At 35.8% G+C, this 14,190-nt stretch overlaps 1 protein-coding gene across 3 annotated transcripts in view; it reads left to right on the top strand.

Annotated features, from left to right (window-relative positions):
* Nucleotides 1–1,176: 1,176 nt before the first annotated feature.
* tafa5l (TAFA chemokine like family member 5, like) overlaps nucleotides 1,177–14,190 on the top strand; it is an 84,452-nt gene continuing 71,438 nt past the window's right edge. The window contains exons 1-2 of one of the 3 annotated variants that reach the window (XM_083555102.1): nucleotides 1,177–2,300; nucleotides 6,692–7,206. In XM_083555102.1, the coding sequence (XP_083411228.1) occupies nucleotides 7,110–7,206 (97 nt within the window). In that variant the 5' untranslated portion in view covers nucleotides 1,177–2,300; nucleotides 6,692–7,109. Of the gene's footprint in view, nucleotides 2,319–6,691; nucleotides 7,207–14,190 lie in introns of all 3 variants that reach the window. The other 2 variants (XM_083555101.1, XM_083555103.1) reach the window with 2 other exon arrangements.

Genomic DNA, 14,190 nt, shown 5'->3' with positions numbered 1-14,190 from the left:
ATCCTGAACTTTTATTGAATCTTTATGAAGTTTTCTTCTAGTATTCCAGTCTGTTTGCTGTGTCCCTGTATTGTTTCATCTATTGAGTTCTGAACCTGGTTTTGTCTGTGTGCTGTTAGGAAGAAGAAAAAAACAATAGAAATATCAGCAGGTTATATTTATAGAGGAAATTTTATTCATTTAAAATCCTTTTCTATATTCTATTACAAATCCAAATCTTTCTATTCTATTCTATTTTAGTAAATCAAGTAGTCCAGTGGGCTTTTATTGTCATTCCATACATATATACAGTACAGAACACAGTGAAACAAAACAACAGTCCCCCAGGACCAAGTTGCTCCATCAGACAAGATCAATTCAAAGGTTGTGACCCAAAAGTTTTCAGAAAAACAGGTAGACGACAGACAGAAGGAAAAACAGGTATACTACAGACAGAAAGTAAAACAGGTAGACTACAGACAGACAGGCAGAAAGAAAAACAAACAGCCAGACAGGTAAACAGACAGTCAGGCAGAAAATAAGATAAATAAATAAATAAATAAATAAATAAATAAGATAGATAGATAGATAGATAGATAGATAGATAGATAGATAGATAGATAGATAGATAGATAGATAGATAGATAGATAGATAGACAGCAGATGTGAGGGTTTGATGATGAGAGAACACTGTGTGTTTGAGATCATGAGTAGAGGTGATAATCTCATCACTGCTTTGTTGAAACGTCACAATTAAATTTCCCGCAGACGAGTGAAGTCCATTATTTCAAACTTCATACTGATCCATGATGAGTTCCATTATAGAGATTAATAAGTCGCAAGAAAATGGAAAAAAAAAAACATCAAGTGGATTTAATTACTGTCAAAAACAGAATCCTCAAACACCAGCCATGAGAGAGAGAGAGAGAGAGAGAGAGAGAGAGAGAGAGAAAGGGAGAGAGGGAGAGAGAGAGAATAAACTAAATGGATAAAAAAGCAAATTTGTTAAAAAAAATAGAAATAGAGAGAAAAAAAGAGGAAAGTACCACGATTAAGTGAGAGAGAGGAGGGAGGGGGAGAGAGAGAGAGAGAGAGAGAGGGGGGGGGAGAGAGGGAGAGAGAGAGAGAGAGAGAGAGAGAGAGAGAGAGAGAGGGGGGGGGGGGGGGAGAAAACTGTGGGAGAAAACAAAAAAAAAAGGTAAAATGAGAAGAATGAAAGAAGAAGCTTGGGTGAGGGAAAGAGACAGAAAGTGAAAGAGAGGGGAAAATGAAGGGATAAAAGAGAATAATTGGAGGGGGAGTAAATGAGAGAGTGGTGCAGGGGATTCGGGAAGGAAAAAAAAGAAAGTGATAGAGAGGAGGACTGAGGGAAAGGTGATGAAAAACAACGGGGGGAGGAATGGATAAAAAGAGGGGATGAAAAGGGAGATGGGGGAGTGGGAGAGAAAGAGGTGCATATAGATAAACAGAAAATAATTAGGGTAAGACAGCGAGCGAGAGAGAGAGAGAGAGAGAGAGAGAGAGAGAGAGAGAGAGAGAGAGAGAGAGAGAGGTAATGGAGAAATGAAAGGATAAAAATAAAATGAGAATTAAGTTCAATGTAAGAAACAAAGAGGCACAATAAAAGAATGAAAAAATGAGAAATAGAAAGGCGAATGAAATAGAAAAGAAGAGTGGAATTTGAATCATAGGGAATGAGAGAAATACTTGACACACGGGACAATTTCCACCTCGAGAGAGAGAGAGAGAGAGAGAGAGAGAGAGAGAGAGAGAGAGAGAGAGAGAGAGAGAGAGAGAATGGAGGAGTCAGTGTTTAGTCTCCGCCACATCCTCAGCGCCACTGCGTGACTGCGCCTTTCCATCTCTCCACCACTCTTCTTCTTCTCCTCTCCTCCACTCCTCCTCTCTGTCTCTCCTCCACTCCTCCTCTCTGTCTCTCCTCCACTCCTCCGTGAGCGGTGAAGGGACTCCGCTTTTTATTCCATATTAAAGTTCTCTCTGACGCAGATCGCCTCAGATCCGCGTTCAGCTGCGAGCTGCGAACAGACGCCGCGTCCCTGTTGCGCTTCTCCGCGGTAAGTTTTAGCGGCTCGTGTGAGGAGAAGCGACGGGGAACACCGGGGAGGAATGTGGAGCTCCAGCTAAAAAGAAAGTGTATAGAAGCCGAGCTTAGAGACCAGGAGAAGCTCCAAGAATAGGAGAAGCTTTAAAACAAGAAAAGCTCCAAAACCAGACGAAGCTTCGAGACCAGAGGAAGTTCAGAGACCAGAAGAAGCTCCGAGAAGCGCAGAAGCTCTTCCTCACTGCAGAAGGTTCATACTGTGCGTTTGCGTACTAATGTAAGAAATAACCTGCATGACTATTCTAGCACACTATTTAGTACTGGGATATGCGGGTTCAGGTTCAGTATGCTGTAGTCTACTCTAGGTGGCGTACTACTGTACCTGGACACACTGATTAGTACAGAACGTTGCGGTTCGGTACTGTTTGGTACAGCTGCAGCGCGCGCGGTAATGAAGGTAGTGTAATATAATGACACACTGCCGAGAGCGTGAGCAGGAGAAATGGGATCTAATGGATGGATGAAATAATGGATGGATGGATGGATGGATGGATGGATGGATGGATGGATGGATGGATAGATAGATAGATAGATAGATAGATAGATAGATAGATAGATAGATAGATAGATAGATAGATAGATAGATAGATAGATAGATAGATAGATAGATGTAGCGTACCGTTGTCATGGCCACGGCTCGTACGCGCGTCCTTACGCGTTACACCCTATTAGAAAAAGTTTCTAATCTAAACTGCATCAAATTGTATTTTATTCAAAACATAATTAAAAATAGTTTATTAAAAAAAAATAAATAAAAAAAAAAAAAAAAAAAAAAAAAATATATATATATATATATATATATATATATATATATATATATATTATAAATGATATTATTTGAAATTAAATAATATAAAATAAATTAAGTAAATCATAAATTCTTTAAAAAAAATTTTGTTCTATAGAACTTTAATTTTAGGTAATACATTAATTATAACTATAAGATCATATAATAAATAATGTTCAAAATAATATAAATATATCATATCTTACTGCATGTATAGTAATAATAATAATAATAATAATAATAATAATAATAATAATAATAATAATAATAATAATAAATCATTACTTTTTTATCATCCTGTTAAATAATTTTTATATTTTTTTCAAATATTGCATTAAAATAGCAACCGTCGCATCTATGATTTAAATTAAATAACTGTTGTGCAGCAGTCTGTACTGTGGAATGTACAATATATATCATATTTATATACCGTGTATAACATAATGTATAGTATATAGTGGATATTGCATACATGTCCAATATATAGGTGATATGTTCAGTATATAGTGTATATGTATAGTATATAGTGTATATGTACAGTATATAGTGTATATGTACAGTATATAGTGTATAGGTTAATTATATAGTATATATGTACAGTTTACTTTATATATGTATAGTATACAGTGTATAGGTTTAGTATATAGTATATATGTACAGTATATAGTGTATAGGTTAATTATATAGTATATATGTATAGTATACAGTGTATAGGTTTAGTATATAGTATATATGAATAGTATATAGTTTATATGTACAGTATATAGTGTATAATTTACACTGTATAGGTTAAGTATATATTATATATGTATAGTATATATTGTATAGGTTCAGTATATGGTGTATAGTGTATTGTATATAATGTTACGGTTTAGTATATAGTGTTATGGTTTAGTATATCATATATATTGTGTATGTACAGTATATAGTATATATGTATAGTATATAGTGTATATGTACAGTATAATATAGTGTAAATGTATATTATATAGTGTTACGGTTTAGTATATAGTATATAGTGTATAGGTTCAGTATAATATAGTGTTTATGTATAGTATATATCCCCAGTTGCCACGGCTGCTCATCAGGGATAAATACACACCAATTACCCTAGATTTAGTATATAGTATATATGTTTAGTATATAGTGTATAGGTTCAGTATAATATAGTGTATATGTATAGTATATAGTGTATAGGTTTAGTATGTAGTATATATGTATAGTATGTAGTGTTAAGGTTCAGTATATAATATATAGTGTATATGTATAGTATATAGTGTATAGGTTTAGTATGTAGTATATATGTATAGTATGTAGTGTTAAGGTTCAGTATATAATATATAGTGTATATGTATAGTATATAGTATATATGCACAATATATAGTGTATATGTATAGTATATAGTGTATAGGTTTAATATATAGTATATATGTATAGTATATAGTGTATAGGTTTAGTATATAGTATATATGTATAGTATATAGTGTATAGGTTTAGTATGTAGTATATATGTATAGTATGTAGTGTTAAGGTTCAGTATATAATATATAGTGTATATGTATAGTATATAGTATATATGCACAATATATAGTGTATATGTATAGTATATATGCACAATATATAGTGTATATGTATAGTATATAGTGTATAGGTTTAGTATATAGTATATATGTATAGTATATAGTGTATAGGTGTAGTATATAGTGTATATGTATAGTATGTAGTGTATAGGTTTAGTATGTAGTATATATGTATAGTATGTAGTGTTAAGGTTCAGTATATAATATATAGTGTATATGTATAGTATATAGTGTATAGGTTTAGTATATAGTGTATATGTATAGTATGTAGTGTATAGGTTTAGTATGTAGTATATATGTATAGTATGTAGTGTTAAGGTTCAGTATATAATATATAGTGTATATGTATAGTATATAGTATATATGCACAATATATAGTGTATATGTATAGTATATAGTATATATGCACAATATATAGTGTATATGTATAGTATATAGTGTATAGGTTTAGTATATAGTATATATGTATAGTATATAGTGTATAGGTTTAGTATATAGTGTATATGTATAGTATGTAGTGTATAGGTTTAGTATGTAGTATATATGTATAATATGTAGTGTTAAGGTTCAGTATATAATATATAGTGTATATGTATAGTATATAGTATATATGCACAATATATAGTGTATATGTATAGTATGTATTGTATAGGTTTAGTATATAGTATATATGTATAGTATGTAGTGTATAGGTTTAGTATGTAGTATATATGTATAGTATGTAGTGTTAAGGTTCAGTATATAATATATAGTGTATATGTATAGTATATAGTATATATGCACAATATATAGTGTATATGTATAGTATGTATTGTATAGGTTTAGTATATAGTATATATGTATAGTATGTAGTGTATAGGTTTAGTATGTAGTATATATGTATAGTATGTAGTGTTAAGGTTCAGTATATAATATATAGTGTATATGTATAGTATATAGTGTATAGGTTTAGTATATAGTATATATGTATAGTATATAGTGTATAGGTTTAGTATATAGTGTATATGTATAGTATGTAGTGTATAGGTTTAGTATGTAGTATATATGTATAGTATGTAGTGTTACGGTTCAGTATATAATATATAGTGTATATGTATAGTATATAGTATATATGCACAATATATAGTGTATATGTATAGTATGTAGTGTATAGGTTTAGTATATAGTATATATGTATAGAATATAGTGTATAGGTTTAGTATATAGTATATATGTATAGTATGTAGTGTTAAGGTTCAGTATATAATATATAGTGTATATGTATAGTATATAACGTATAGGTTTAGTATGTAGTATATATGTATAGTATGTAGTGTTAAGGTTCAGTATATAATATATAGTGTATATGTATAGTATATAGTATATATGCACAATATATAGTGTATATGTATAGTATGTAGTGTATAGGTTTAGTATATAGTATATATGTATAGTATATAGTGTATAGGTTTAGTATATAGTATATATGTATAGTATGTAGTGTTAAGGTTCAGTATATAATATATAGTGTATATGTATAGTATATAACGTATAGGTTTAGTATGTAGTATATATGTATAGTATGTAGTGTTAAGGTTCAGTATATAATATATAGTGTATATGTATAGTATATAGTATATATGCACATTATATAGTGTATATGTATAGTATATAGTGTATAGATTTAGTATATAGTATATATGTATAGTATATAGTGTATAGGTTTAGTATATAGTATATATGTATAGTATATAGTGTATAGGTTTAGTATGTAGTATATATGTATAGTATGTAGTGTTAAGGTTCAGTATATAATATATAGTGTATATGTATAGTATATAGTATATATGCACAATATATAGTGTATATGTATAGTATATAGTATATATGCACAATATATAGTGTATATGTATAGTTTATAGTGTATAGGTTTAGTATATAGTATTTATGTATAGTATGTAGTGTTAAGGTTCAGTATATAATATATAGTGTATATGTATAGTATATAACGTATAGGTTTAGTATGTAGTATATATGTATAGTATGTAGTGTTAAGGTTCAGTATATAATATATAGTGTATATGTATAGTATATAACGTATAGGTTTAGTGCAGAGCCTATATGTATGGTCCTTCAGTAGTCAGTTGGACTCTAATGGTGTAATGTGACCTTATTGCTGATATCCTAACATATATTTCTATCTATTTCCTTCTTTCTCCCTCTCTTTCTCTCCCCCCTGTATAGGCCAGACATTTGCGGTATGGGATGATCGGATTAACTCTGTCCGAGTTGGTTTTTGGAGGCACAGCAGTAACACCTGATCCTCGCTGTCTTCAGGTTCAGTCTGGATCTTTGGATTCGGGGTTCATTAGTATTATGGACCATCAGTAGTGTGGATATTGCAGTAACTCATGAATGCATTTGTAGGCATTTGTATCATAACCTTAGACCTTGACCTGGCAAACAAGGACCCTGTAAATGGTTTATGGGCCTTTCTGGTTAATGACATTCAAGGATTTCATCGGTATTGACTGACAGATTCTTCTGTGCTTTCCGGACCCTTTTGACACGGACCCGTCCATGGCGGTGAGACGGCGCTCTGTGATTTGCCACTAACCCGCTCTGTAGGTCGTGTGATTAAGCCGGGCAGGGTGGAAGGAGGATGCAGGCTGGGCTGCGGGTTCTCTGCGCCGGTGGAGGCGCTTCTCTCTGCTGTCTGCTCCTGCTGGGACTCATTTACACACACCTTCTTAAAGAAGGTAAGTACAATGCAGTGGATTTATCTCTCTAAAAGCCAGATCACAACAAGGACTCACATTTTGCTTGCAAAAATGGCTTGCAAAAAGAAAGCAATCTATCCTGCCTGCAAGGTACACTGTATTACTAAAGGTTTGTGGACACCTGGTCATAAGTACGCTATGTGCTTTCTGAGCATCGCATTTCACATTTAGTCCCATTGAGCTCTTATAACTCCCTCCACTCTTCTGGGAAGATGTTCCACTTGTTAGTAAAGTCAGTTACAGATGTACTGTAGGTAAGAAGGTGAGGAGGCCTGGGGTGCAGTCAGTGTTCACATTTATCCTAAAGATGTTCAGCAGGGATGAGATCAGATCTTTATAACAGGCTACTCAAAATCTTTGCCTTCAAACCATGGAAAGCAGATTATCAAAATAATTGGTTTGTGCACTGGGACATCTCCATGCTGGAGCAGGTTTTGGGTTTCCAAGTTCAAGTGAACGCAAAATTTTATTATACCGCATCCAAAGACGTCCTGTACCAGTGAGTTCCTCCAGCTTTGTGGGAACAGTTTGGAGAAGAACCACATATGGCAGGAAACGTCAGGTGTCCCGATATTTTGTCTATATAGTGTAGTAAGTCATGTGACTACATCTAATACTATACACACACACACACCAACACACACACACACACACACACACACACACACACACACACACACACACACACACACACACACACACACACACACATTACTACACTGCATAATTACAAGTGGTAGCTTAGTGGTTAAGGCATTGGACTTTGACTCTGAAGGTTCATGAGTTTAGAACCCAGCCACACCAAGCTGCCACTCCTGGGCCCCTGAACGAGGCCCTTAACCTCATAGCTGCTCAGTTGTATGAATGAGATAAATGTAAGTCGCTCTGGAAAAGGACGTCTGCAAAATGCCGTAAATGCAATTCGAATGTACTCCATTAATAATCATAAACGATGCAGAAGGAAGAAACCTCTAGATGAACCAGACTCCAGAGGGAACCTCATCCTTATCTGGGTGGCACCGAATGTCCATTTATTACAGTGATGGAGATCAGAGCAAACTGTAGTCCTGAGTCAGTGTAGCAGACTATTGATATGAACTACAGTCCAAATCCAAATCCTTCCTCAGCGTTCCTGTTCTTACTGCAATTTCATGGAACCCCAGGGCGTAGATGAGAAACATCCCCAGCTGTATAGTTCTCTCTCTCTCTCTCTCTCTCTCTCTCTCTCTCTCTCTCTCTCTCTCTCTCTCTCTCTCTCTCTCTCTCTCTCTCTCTCTCTCTCTCTCTTCGCTGACAGTCGTTGACTTTCAGGATGTAATATGCAGAGGAACGTAACATCATTCACAGACTATCTGCACACAGTGAATACAAAACTATCAAATGGACTCAAATCCACATTCTGAAATCTGCTCTACAAATTTAACTTCTGCTCCCGTCATGTGAAATGTGATCCACATGAGTTTTATTTTAATTTCTTTAATAAATTCATCCGTTTAGTCGCATACTTGTATCTTTTCTGCACAGCCTTTTTAAACGTCTCTGGAGTCGATTGATTTTGAACGGAATGGGAATTAATGCAGTGTTGCCTAAAGACTATCAGCTGAGAGCAGGACGTGTCTTTCAGCTCCCCAACAATATTACTTTAGATATTAATTCCATTAGATAACACTAGTGTTGCTAAGCAACACATCAAAGGTTTCCCAACTGCAGATTACTTTGATCTAATCGGATTTTTTTTATAAAGCTGTGTAAATATCCTTACATACAGCAAAGATATTTACACGGTTTTATAAAAAAAAAATACCGTGGCTTATGTACCTGTCACTCTTAGAGTAGAAGGCGTGGCCTATGTACTGGTGACTCTTGGAGTAGGAGGCGTGGCTTATGTACCTGTCACTATTAGAGTAGAAGGCGTGGCCTATGTACTGGTTACTTTTAGAGTAGGAGGCGTGGCCTATGTACTGGTCACTTTTAGTGTAGGAGGTGTGGCCTATGTACTGGTCACTCGTAGAGTAGAAGGCATGGCCTTTGTACCTGTCACTCTTAGAGTAGGAGGTGTGGCCTATGTACTGGTCACTCTTAGAGTAGGAGGTGTGGCCTATGTACTGGTTACTTTTAGAGTAGGAGGCGTGGCCTATGTACTGGTCACTTTTAGTGTAGGAGGTGTGGCCTATGTACTGATCACTCGTAGAGTAGAAGGCATGGCCTATGTACCCGTCACTCTTAGAGTAGGAGGTGTGGCCTATGTACTGGTCACTCTTAGAGTAGGAGGTGTGGCCTATGTACCTGTCACTCTTAGAGTAGGAGGTGTGGCCTATGTACTGGTCACTCTTAGAGTAGGAGGTGTGGCCTATGTACCTGTCACTCTTAGAGTAGGAGGTGTGGCCTATGTACTTGTGACTTTCAGTGTAGGCAGCGTGACCTCTGTATTTGTCACTTTCAGTGAAGGAGGTGTGGCCTCTGTACCTGTCACTCTAACAGCACCTGTTACTTTCAGTGAAGGAGGTGTGGCCTGTGTGTCAGCTTAAGTGCAGAAGACATGACCACCCAATCTTCTGCATCAGTGCACTATTGAGCTTTATATATACTGCGATGTAACAGCATCTCCTGAATTCTCTTTTAAATCCATACATTTTTCTTCTACCAATGAATCTGGTTCTTTTTCTGGATTATGCAGCATGTAAGAAAATCCATTTTACAGAAGCAGAAAAGAGGCATAAAAGATTTGCATGTTTAAAGCCACTGAATATTTAATAATGCAGGAAGGCGTGCCGAAGTGCCGAGATCGACTTACTTTTTATTTGCAGTAAATGTTTGATTTTCTTTTATTTTAAAATAAAAAACGAATTCAGAAACTGAACACTTTCAGAATTTCAATTCAGTAAATTCAGAGCAAACACAGCTGTGTTTAAATTTCATTATGACCAAATCTGATGGAATCCACTGGCTTTTAAAATCCAATTCTCTTTATTGCTGGCGTACATTATGAAAGCAGATGCTGTGAGACGGACCGAGACCTTGACCTCTCGTCTGCAGACAAGATGAACTCTGAAAGCTCTCGTCACTATTGACTTTTCTACAGGTCTATGCAGACGTTAGTATAGGACGCATGTGTGTCTGTGTGTGTGTTTGTGTGTGTTTGTGTGATTGCAGCATTACTGCTATTTCACTAGATTTAATTACTGCATCCTCTGTGGCCAAAAGTGTCATCCGTGATCCTGCAGCGTGACCGTGATCACATCCGCGATAACGAGGAATTTTGACGATTTTGTATCAAAGATCTGCAGCACACACACTTACCCACACTTACCCTCTTACACACGTCGCTCTTTTTTTATACATGCATGCATATTCTCTCATTTTCAGTCTCTCTCTCTCTCTCTCTCTCTCTCTCTCTCTCTCTCTCTCTCTCTCTCTCTCTCTCCTTGTGCTTCCCAACAGCTATGAATATTGACTCTAGATCAATATTTCTGCAATGGAAATTCAATGCAGTCCTGGATGGAATATCTTTTTCCCCCTACAGCATCGTACAATATAACACTATAATAAAAATATGCTGTAGTGTAATTCTTCTCCTTTTTTCTTCTTCTTCTTTTACTTCATTTTTGAAACACTGCAACTAAATCTCAGACTTGAAGAAATTGTGTATCCAGAGATGATCCAGAGTGAATTTCTGCATGAAATATACCAATATCTGGCGCTTGGCCACGTGACACACCTGACTATTATTTTGTCTTTTATAGTGGAGGCAGTGGATATTTTGTGGCTGTGCGTTTGTTGTAGATAGATAGATAGATAGATAGATAGATAGATAGATAGATAGATAGATAGATAGATAGATAGATAGATAGATAGATAGATAGATAGACAGACAGACAGACAGACAGACAGACAGACAGACAGACAGACAGACAGACAGACAGACAGACTGTATATGTGGGAATAAACCCTGGATGAGATGGCCATTACAGAGTACACTGCACATCAGGGATATTTGAGAAAACTGAAACGATGACCTGTGGTGTTCCTTTGTTCAGAAGGTAGATTACACTACGGATTGTAGACAGAAGTTCTGCAGCCGAGTTCTGCGCTCTTTTCTAGGGCAGCTGTTGACGTGAATACACGGCGATATCCGAGCGCACGCTTTAGTGAACACGAGGCGCCGCTTTGAAGGGTGCACTAATATAGCTATGCACGAGGCACCGAGTCGCCCTAAATCCTGGCCCTGATGGCTCTCCTACAATGCAGCCATCTGTCATGGAGAGGACAGGAAATCAAAGAGCGCTTGGCTAAAGGCCTGAGAGCAGGCAGACAGATGAGCTGTCATCACCCAGTCTTCTACCCGTTTATTAAACAATACATTTAGAAATGTCACGGTGCTGTCTGCACGTCTGAACACACACACACACACACACACACACACACACACACACACACACACACACATATGTATACACACATACATTCACTGCGTAGGTCTAATCTTTCAGCCTTCATCATAGCAGTGTGTAGGTAGGAGTGTGTGTGTGTGTGTGTGTGTGTGTGAGAAGAAAGAAAAGACAGAAAGGATTGGAGAGAGAGAGAGAGAGAGAGAGAGAGAGAGAGAGAGAGAGAGAGAGATTATATTTGTATTTCAATAAATTACTGTATTTTCAATAAATTAAATCTCATATCATACCTGAATAAAACATAAGAAGTGAAGCTACTTTCCTTCATGCCTGTTTATTCTGCAGCCATTAATTATATATATATATATAAATATTAGGGCTGTCAGTTGATGAATTTTTTATTTGCAACTTAATCACACATTTGTATCTGTTGTAAATCTTCCTTAAATTAATTATTTTTAAGTTTTTAATTCTCTAATCAACATGCGGACGAACAAATATCGATGCTTATGCAAATGTATGTTTATTATTAGTGAAACCGAACTCAACATAGAGCATGAAGACTAAATATTCTTCTAAATGTTTCAAAGTAATTATGGCGTTTTAAATGACGTAAATCATCAAAATGGAACAACAAATGGAATTTTTACTTTGTTTCCACATGGACGGTTTTAATTGCCGGACACGCGCGTCCTGGTGGATTTGGTGCTCGATTTAAGACTTGGCGTATCAGTAAAACAAAAGTTCAGTGACTAAAGTGTATTTTTCAATTGAGTTTATAATTTTTTTCAAATATCTGAGTGAAAGAAGGCCGTTGTGAATAAACATGTTGCGCTGAATCTTTTTATATTTATTTATTGATATTTTAATTCGATATGGTCGAACAGAAATGCGCGCTGCAAATTAACTTGCTTTAATGCCTTAGTTTTGAAAGAGTTGCTACGTGAACATGACGTATCACTACACTACGGAGACCGAGGAGTGTCCTGAGAGTCACAGATTAACATGGCAGAGGTAGAGCTGTAACTTCCTGTAGACACAACAGGGGAAAAAAATTTTTTATTTTTTTTGCAGGTTGGTGAAATGGCCATGTGTTAGATGTCAATTAAGTAAATTGATGATTTGCTGTCAGTCTGAAACAAAGAACTTTCTGTACCATATTAATTTGCAAAGCATCATATTTTTGCGTTGAATTGAATTGAAATCGGATCACACTGCATCGCAATAGTGGTGAATCGTATCGTTTCGCATCAGGAGCTGCTTTATATGTATCGGAATGTATCCCATCATTGGCTATGCATTAAGATGCGAATCACATCGGCCTTAGTTATGAAGACGCACATCCCTTTTATTTATATATATATATTTCAGTGCTCTTGCAGCACATAAGCACTAAACGATGGCGTGAGCTGGAAATGCAGCGTCAGGCTCCAGCCGTGTCTCTGGAGCTAATGAAGCTCTTAGTGGAAAGAGATGTTTATGGAAAACTTGAAAACCTTTTAAGGGAAATATCAATTGTGGCGCATGAAGAAAGAGCCGTATTTCACAGTCGCGTGGATATGAATTTGGTTTGTGTCAACTGCTGACCTGTTTCACAGCAAATTATGCTGTTCTTTGTGTTTCTCTTCTCTTTCTCTCTTTCTCTCTTTCTCTCTCTCACTCTCTCTCACACACACACACACACACACACACACACACACACACACACACACACACACACAGAGAGAGTTGTGGAATTTTTACAGGGTTGCAGGGTAAAGAATAATCGCCTTTGAATTGAAATTGCAGTCTTTCAGCTCTTATTCCATTCTATTACACATTTAGTCCCATTTGCTGTTCCAGTAGAAGATGTTCCACTAGATGTTGGAGTTTGCGTTTGGAGATTTGTGTGGGATTCATACAGCTAAAAGGATGTTAGTAGAGTCAGGTACTAATGTAGGTGATGTGAGGAGGCCTGGGGTGCAGTCAGCATGGAAGTGTTCATGCTGGAACAGATTTGGGACTCCAAGTTCAAGTGCAGGGAAAATGTCATGTTCCTGCATCCGAAGACGTCCTGCACAATTGTGTATCTCAAACTTTGTGCTAATAGTTTAAAAAAGAACCTCATACTGGCAGAAAGCTATGAAAAGGTCAGGTGATAAAATACTCATGGCTGCATGGTGTACATGGTGGTGATAATAGTACAATCATTTTATAATAACATGCAGCTTAAATATGAAGGTTTGCCAAAACTCTGGGTTCTGAGATCTTTCTTATGTTTGAAATGTAAGATTTTAGCTTTAAATTTGACTGGACTGAACATGAATGGAGATTCACCCCAAAATACCAGAAGCTTCACCATGTCAACAATTACACAAATATTAAAACATTTATATTTATATTTAGGTAAAGTACACAAGTGTGGTTTGGAGTTAAGCTGAAACTCCCCTTAAAGCTCTAGAAATGAATCTACACCTTCCTAATAGTAATTTAATAGATTCAGTTTAGTTCAGTTTTGTTGTGTTTTTCACAATAGACATTGTCCAAGAGCAGCTTTACAGAGATAAATAATGACACATAAATCATAAATTTGTGC

The sequence above is a fragment of the Silurus aristotelis genome (genome assembly GCF_946808225.1).
Source record: "Silurus aristotelis genome assembly, chromosome: 11".
Taxonomy (NCBI): Eukaryota; Metazoa; Chordata; class Actinopteri; order Siluriformes; family Siluridae; genus Silurus; species Silurus aristotelis.
Note: the sequence above shows the minus strand (reverse complement) of the source record. Positions and strands in the feature narration are given on the sequence as shown.